The 7,913-nt window shown below is 33.4% G+C and overlaps 1 protein-coding gene across 1 annotated transcript; it reads left to right on the top strand.

The window, feature by feature from the left end:
- Positions 1-603: 603 nt before the first annotated feature.
- LOC141674880 (uncharacterized) lies at positions 604-1,372 on the top strand. Its single transcript, XM_074481580.1, has 2 exons — positions 604-961; positions 1,032-1,372. Exons 1-2 carry the CDS (start codon positions 604-606, stop codon positions 1,370-1,372), a joined length of 699 nt encoding a protein of 232 aa, XP_074337681.1.
- The last annotated feature ends 6,541 nt before the right edge of the window (positions 1,373-7,913 follow it).

The following is a 7,913-nucleotide window of genomic DNA, read 5'->3' as shown; positions in this document are numbered from 1 at the left end:
AATCCGAGCTTTATTTGGAGGAGCATTTGGGAGGCGAAAGATATTATCAAGGAGGGGGCCAGATGGATGGTGGTGTCAGGAAAGAATATAGATATTTGTAATCAACCATGGGTTCAGGACGAAGCTAACCCATATATCACTTCTGACAATCAAGCATTTCAACAGAATAAGGTTTCATCATTGATGGCTATAGGAGATAGGCGTTGGGATGAAGAGGTAATCAGAGATTTATTTAACGATAGGGACCAGAGATGTATTCTTTCTACGAGGGTGAATAACAGATTGACAGAAGACACTTTGTACTGGAGTAGAGAAGTCTCATGAACTTACTCGGTCAAGAGTGCATACAGAATGCTACAGGAGAAAAAACCTCAATGGAATATGCGGGATAATTCTAAACTCTGGAAAGTTTTGTGGCGAATCAAGGCCCCAGCTAAGGTTTTGAATTTTCTATGGAGAGCAGCCTCAGGTTCGTTACCTACGTTAACCACGCTAAAACAGAGACAGATGCCTGTTGTTAGTACTTGTCCTATTTGTGTCGGTGTGGATGAAACTACAATTCATGCCCTAGTAACATTTCCCAGAAGCACTCATATATAGAGTATGATCATCCCAGATGTTCATCAACAGATTCAGGGGGATTTTTTTGACTGGATAGAGGGAGTTCTGGAGTCAATTAGCCAAGATCGTAGAGCGCTAGTTGCAACAGTCAGTTGGACTGTCTGGAAGGTGAGGAATGATAAAGTGTGGAACAATAAGAACAATTTTGCAAATAGCGTGTTGTTTTCAGCGAGAAGTTACCTTAAACAATGGAGAGAAACCCAAAGTCGGGCATTTGTGGCTCTACCGCGGGCAGGTCTTGCAGAAGATGGAGCTAGTTCATGGGTTAAACCACAGGAGTTAACAGTTAAGGTGAATGTTGATGTAGCCATATTTCAGGAACATGTGTCTTATGGTGCTGGTATGGTGGCCTGCCAGAAATTTCAGAGGCGAGCTATTGCAAGCACGAACAGTGCTTTCTGCTGGTGTAGTGCAGCCTGAACTTGCAGAGGTGATGGCCATTAAGGAGGCGCTAAGTTGGATGGAGGCGAGTGGCTGGATTGAGGGAACAATAGAGACGGACTGCTTGGTAGCAGCTCAAGCTATCATGAGTAGAATTAAAATGCACTCGCCTTTTGGAGTAGTGATTGAGGAGTGTAGAACACTGCTTAGCCGTTTAAACAAAATTTCTTTGTTATTTGTGAGACGATCTGCCAATATGGCGGCCCATTTCGTGGCCAAAATGTCATATTCCTGTCCAGGTCGATGTTTCAATGGGGGTGATGTCGCTGTTGAGTTGAATAATATATTGTTGTGTGATTTAATGATATAAACTTTGCTTTGTGTCAAAAAAAAAACTAACTTCTTCAGGTAATACATGTTACTTTTTCTAGTTTTCTAACCAAACCCTTGTATTTTCCAATAATTACATAATAAAATAAAATAATGATAGTATAATTATCAATAAAAAATAATTACCTTTATCAACTAAAATATATTGTACCAGTTCAATTCAAATTAATAATATAAAGTTTAAAAAATTCTAATAAAATTGAAATAAATAGCATACGATCTTAAAATAAGTGTGTACATGACACGAGTTTTAAACTAGTAAAATTAAAATATCGAACCTCCTATCATCCCTGCAAGCGCTCAAGATAATTTATTTTAAGAGAAATTTGGGCCTTAGGATGTCCTAAAAATTATATGAGATTAAGACATTTTGTAAAGTAAAATTTTAATGGTCAATCTATAAATATAAACACAACCCACTCCCCTTGTATTAAAAAAATACCCATATATTACGCTTATTTTTTTATCTCACGCATGTAGGCTGAGGTCATCTTTAATCCCTTATTTCAATTAAACAATAAATGTGTTATATTTTATTTATTATACTTGTGAAGAAGAGAATAAGTTATATAAGAACAAAGAAAAACATTATCTGAATAATGACAATATGAGTGGGTCAATATTAATTAAAAAACTGATAATACATTAAACGGCTAGCTTTGTTGTACAAAAAATGAATAAGTGAGGTATGAGTTTGTGGTATAAGAAGACCGGAAAACTTTTATTTTTTCAAAAGAGATAAATTGACGTTTACCTTTATGATATACTTCCATAATCGATTTTTTAAAAATAGTATAATTGCTTATATGCATATTTTTGTTTAATTTTTTTTTAATTTGGTCTAATATATTAATAAAAAAAATCTAATAATTAAAATTTGATTTATAGTGACAAATATTTTTTAGTCGGCGACAAAATATTTACGTTAAGTGGAAAAATTTTAATTCACATAAATAATAATAAAATATATTTTTTAAGAATTATATAATATAGGTAAAAAAATATAGGTTCCCCTAATGGGGCCATGGCTCCCTTTGACCCCTATATAGCCTTGTCCATGTGCATGAGCGTATGAACTTGTTTGCAATGGCATACATCAACTTACTTCGTTCATCATTACATTATATTCTAAAATGATAGTATCCCATCCATGTTCTTAACTGGTCTGTACTCGTTGTAAATATGAAAGTTCATATGTTTTGTTCATTCATATTATTTTATGTTCTTGACTATTCTCCGGTTAATGGATACCTCGGTGATCCACAATCTGCGATTAATACAAACAAAATATACGAATAAAAGAAAAGACAATAAAAGGATATAACAAGAGAAGTTCTCGAGTCCAGCATATATGTCTCGTTAAAGCTATTACGACCCTCACCGTATGTGCGAGTCGTTAGCCTCCCAGGATAAAACGAGAAAACGGCGTTGTTGCATGAACAGCGCCTTCGGCGAACAAGAACGGGCAAGAAACTATCACCAAAAGAGAAAAGGGTTTTTGTGTAGGAGGCGGTTGTGTGATATGTTTCAAATGAATAATTAACCCTAAACCTGACAATGATAATATATAGGCTCGAGGGAAACGTGTGCGCTACTTTACGTGTAATTGAATAAAATGCGTAAATTAATAATCAAATCCGTAATTGAATCAGAATTATTATTTCTCCAAATCAATTATAATAATTCGTAATCAAAAATGAATTAAGAATTTAAGAGCCCATGCCTAGTGGAAATTAAATTTAGCAAAACTATTATGTAATTATTCGGGCCAATTTTCTGCTACATTCGTGTCCCAACGTCGCACACGCGGGCAAGCTCGAAGACTTCGCAAGCCTCGGATTGTCTCTCGAAAGCCCAAGATTTGCACCCCCCCTGCGCGCACGTAGGTGTTGGAGCAATATATAAGTAACACATTTGAACACTGCATAAGTGTTTTACTATATAAAGCTATGCATTCTCCTTTACAAATTCAATGTGGGACTTTCATTATTCTACACAAATTTTCACAACTAAGGGACTAACATTGGATGATCATATCTCATCCATCTCTTAGAAAAAGTAGTCTGTAATTATTTGTGCCAATTTTCTGCTACATTCGTGTCCGAACGTCGCACACGCGGGCAAGCTCGAAGGCTTCGCAAGCCTCAGATTATCCCTCGAAAGCCCAAGATTTGCACCCCCCTTGCACACGTAGGTGTTGGAGCAATACATAAGTAACACATTTGAACACTACATAAGTGTTTTATTATATAAATCTATACATTCTCCTTTGCAAATTCAATGTTGGACTTTTATTATTCTACACAAATGTCCACAACTAAGGGACAAACTTTGGATGATCATATCTCATCCATATCTTAGTCATTTTGAGTGATTCAAAGTGCCTCAGAAAGCTCTCGCGGAGGAGAACACGTTCCAAGTGTCATTTTTCGCGCGCACGTGACATTCGTCCACTCAAACTATGGCTCAAATTGACTCGGCAATGTGGGGCTACTACCCACATTTTCCAACAATCCCCCGCATGGATGAGATTGACATTTCAGTAGCACACACCAGATAGACAGACACGGAGTTTGACTTGGTGACAGTTTCTTCGATCAGATATAGCATGCAATAGGTAGAGAATGCTCCTTGAACCTTCGCTCGAATAAGCATACTGACTTTACTGGTAGACAGTGGACATGCTTGTCCTTGAACTATTCGACCGTTTATGTAAACGATGATATACTTATCACTATATCCTTTCTGACTCGTTCAGTTCCCATGAGTATGTCTATTTTGGCCATGGAACATCGTCCTGGTTCCGCAGGAGTTTCTAAAGAATTATGCCTCGCAAATCTCCTTTAAAGCGGCCCCACTTCTCTCCCACATAGGTGATCTTTATCTTATAGAGTAACCCGCATTTACTCAACTGAATTCCATGTGTTCACTCCTGAACTCCATGCGTTCACAAAAGTAGTCTATTTTTTAAGAAAATCTCACATGTTAACTTCTCTTGTAAATATGTTGACATTATTTCAAAATTATTGTATAAAACTTAATAACTAATGAGGGGTGAGTAAGAGTTTATATTCATGCATTTTTGACGGGTATAAGTGAAAATTTATCATTAAATTTATGTTTTACTAATAAGCATAAAAATTTGAGAAAAAACTAGTATTGTAGGACGAGGTAGTACTAATAATAACTAGTGCAAGCACATGGCTGCACTGAGTTAGGATTAGCTAAAGGGAGAAATCCACAAAAATTCAAAAAAACTGAATTGGAATCATTAAGTTATTCATGTTAAAAATCATTTTTTTCCAAATTACAGTAACAGGAATTTTCTAGAAAATTACTTTTTAATAATACCTTAAAATTAGTATTTTCGAAAATGACCAAAATATGTGTTACAATTTTCACTGTTGTATTGTATCTATTTTTTCATCATTTTAGTATCAGTGTCACCTACTAGAATAATTCTAAAATAGTTACAGTCTCAGTTGCACGACTGAGTGGAGAAGCAGACAGAACCAATGAGAAGGACAAGATCTACAATGAGCAAGAGTGTTAAATTAAAATATAATATCAAAATTGAGTTAAATGCAGTTTGCAACCACACCTTAATAACATATAAGTTTGATCTACACATGCTTTCATAAAATTATTTTGCATCGTACTTGAAAATGGGTCACAATGCATCGATCCCATCCCCTCGTATCGTTAGTTTTGTTGGATTATAAATCTCAAATTTGGAATAAAATTAAAGTCTACATATTGTTCGAGTTATCTTAGATGTCTGAATGATTTGATTGTTATGGTATCTTGGAGAGATTTTTAGGAAGTTCAGTTTATAAGAGTAGTAGTGTAGTATTTTTAGGAGTTAATTGCTGAGTGATCACTCATTTTAGCTTTCCTTGTTATGTAATTTTTTCTATATATACATATAGAGTTAATTGTACTTTGCAACCCCCACCTTTCATTTAAAATCAAAATAGTATAGCTACTTTGTAAAATACAGTTTGCAACCCTTAACTTTCAATATTAACTTCAACATGCATCCCTTCCGGTTACAAAATTGAAATTGAGATGGTATCATTAAAAACAAAAATTTCAAATCAATAAAAATATTTTATTTTTGTGCATATTTTACATGAAAAAAATTATACCCCCCGTCCCACTAGATTCTTTATATTGTCGAAAGATTGGAATGCATTTTAAAACTTTCGTAAAGTATGGTTCCCTAAATAATTTTAAATATTTTTTCTTTTAAATAAAAATATAATGTTAAAATTTTTATATAGAAAAAAAATTCTAAAAATAATTATAGAATTATATTTTATAGTAGCTTTAATGCGTGCCAAGCATGAGGAAAAAATAAGTAAAAAATCAGGGAGTATCTATTTCCCGTAAGTAATGCTCTAAATTAATCATAATGCTAAATACTTAAAATTTATTTATCAAGCAAAATATATGTTTTTATATATAATCATAAAGTATCTAAATATATTTATATTTTAAATTTTAAAATTATATTGAGTAATATATAAAATAATTGATATTAATATTATTTTTATAATTTGAAATTCTAAGTTTTAGTTTAATTTAAAAAAATTACAATTATTATCTAAATATTTTGTTGTATCTCAATTCTACACTTCAAAATATAAGTATTTTTAACAAAAGGGTTAAAGGGATGCATATTGTATTTGATGTCGAAAATTAGGGGTCGCAAACTGTATTTTTTAAAATAAGTATATAGTTTTGTTATTGAATAAAAGATAGGGTTTTATATCAAATATTTAATATTTATATTAACAATATTTGGTATCAAAGCAACTAGGTTTCGTGAGATTCAATAATACGTCAGTTATGGATATAAACAAGGCAAAGGGAGGGTCGTATAGGTTGACTTACCCAATTCTGGCGAGGAGTAATTACACAGCTTGGTTTTAAAATGAAGGTCTTTATGCAATCCCTAGAAGAGAGAATGAAAGGAAAAATTATTAGAACTGAAAGTCAATTAATGCTCGCCGAAGAAGAATGGCAGAAGAGAGAAACTCACGAAGGAAAGTTGATGTTGACAAGAGAAGAATGGCTAATCGCAACAACAAAGGGGCAACATATGGACAAACATCAGGATATAGAGGTCGAGTGACTCGAGACACGAGTAGAGTGAGATGTTTCAACTTTAGTTCATATGCGCACTTCGTTGCGCATTATGTACTTAGGGTTCATATAGAGATCTCTATTTTATTTTATAGAGATCTGACATCTCGATAAGTATAATGGTTTATCGAGATTTGAGTTCTCTATAAGTGAACTTGGCTTGTCGCGATATTTGTGTTCTCTATACGTGAACTTGGCTTGTCGAGGTCTCCAAAACTCTGCATGTAGAAATGACTTATCGATATCTCTGAGATCTCTATAAGCATTTTGACACGTTGATATCTCTGAGATCTCTTATGAGAAATTGACTTGTCGATATCTCCAATCTTCATATCTTTATTTGACTTGTCGATATCTTTGAGTTCTCTATATGCAAAATGAATTGGCGATATCTCAGAGATCTCTATATATATTTTTACTTGTAGATATCTCTGAGATCTCTAATGAGAGATTGACTTGTCGATATCTCCAATCTTCATATCTTCATTTGACTTGTCCATATTTCTAGGACTTCTCTATATGCCAATTTGGACTTCTCGATAAGTCATTCTGGAGTTCTCAAACGACTTCTATATATGACTTGATCTGTGTTAACCATAATACATACATATATATAATGGGTTACAAATGTCTTAGAGGCTAATGTTTAAGTATTTACAGGACTGTATAGAAGAAGTTGTCCATCTTTGCAAAATTTGCAAATTCAGTTAATAAAGATTTTTTTACTTGAAATTTTGATAAATACGCACGGATTATAAACTCTCATAATCGGATCTTTCGCATCCGATGATATCTTAATCAAGGAGAATTTTTTATTCATAAACTGCTTAGATCGATGTTGTACAGATAACAGAGAAGAAGTTCCACCAAGCATTGTGTTTGGTGATTGCATGTTTGAGCTTCTAAAAAATATTAATCAGTACATGTCCAATCTTTGAGTTTAAGTGATAGAACTGTCGAGGTAAGTGGTTTGCCTAAATATTGACATATATGAACTAATTTAATGACTAATACCTTTGGCTCTGATACTATTTGTTATGCCGCAAGCGAGCCATAACTCCGTAATAGAGTATGATATTATTTGCTCTGGGTTAAAACCTGCACTTATTTATATTTAGCATATCCAAAAAGACTTCATAGTAATAGAGGTAACCATCTGCTTTATATACAAGAAAATTATCTCTTATATTATATTATAGAAATGTTTTTTGGGTCGATACCACCATACACTTTTTGTGACAACCGGTGAATATTTAAACTATTTTATAAGTGCGATAGACATATTCATAAATATTCTGTAAAATAATGGCAATTATGCGGATTCGTTATATATTATGTATAGTTTTGTTGTATGGTATTGCGAATATTGCTGA

This window comes from Apium graveolens, chromosome 7 (assembly GCF_009905375.1).
Source record: "Apium graveolens cultivar Ventura chromosome 7, ASM990537v1, whole genome shotgun sequence".
Taxonomy (NCBI): domain Eukaryota; kingdom Viridiplantae; phylum Streptophyta; class Magnoliopsida; order Apiales; family Apiaceae; genus Apium; species Apium graveolens.
Note: the sequence above shows the minus strand (reverse complement) of the source record. Positions and strands in the feature narration are given on the sequence as shown.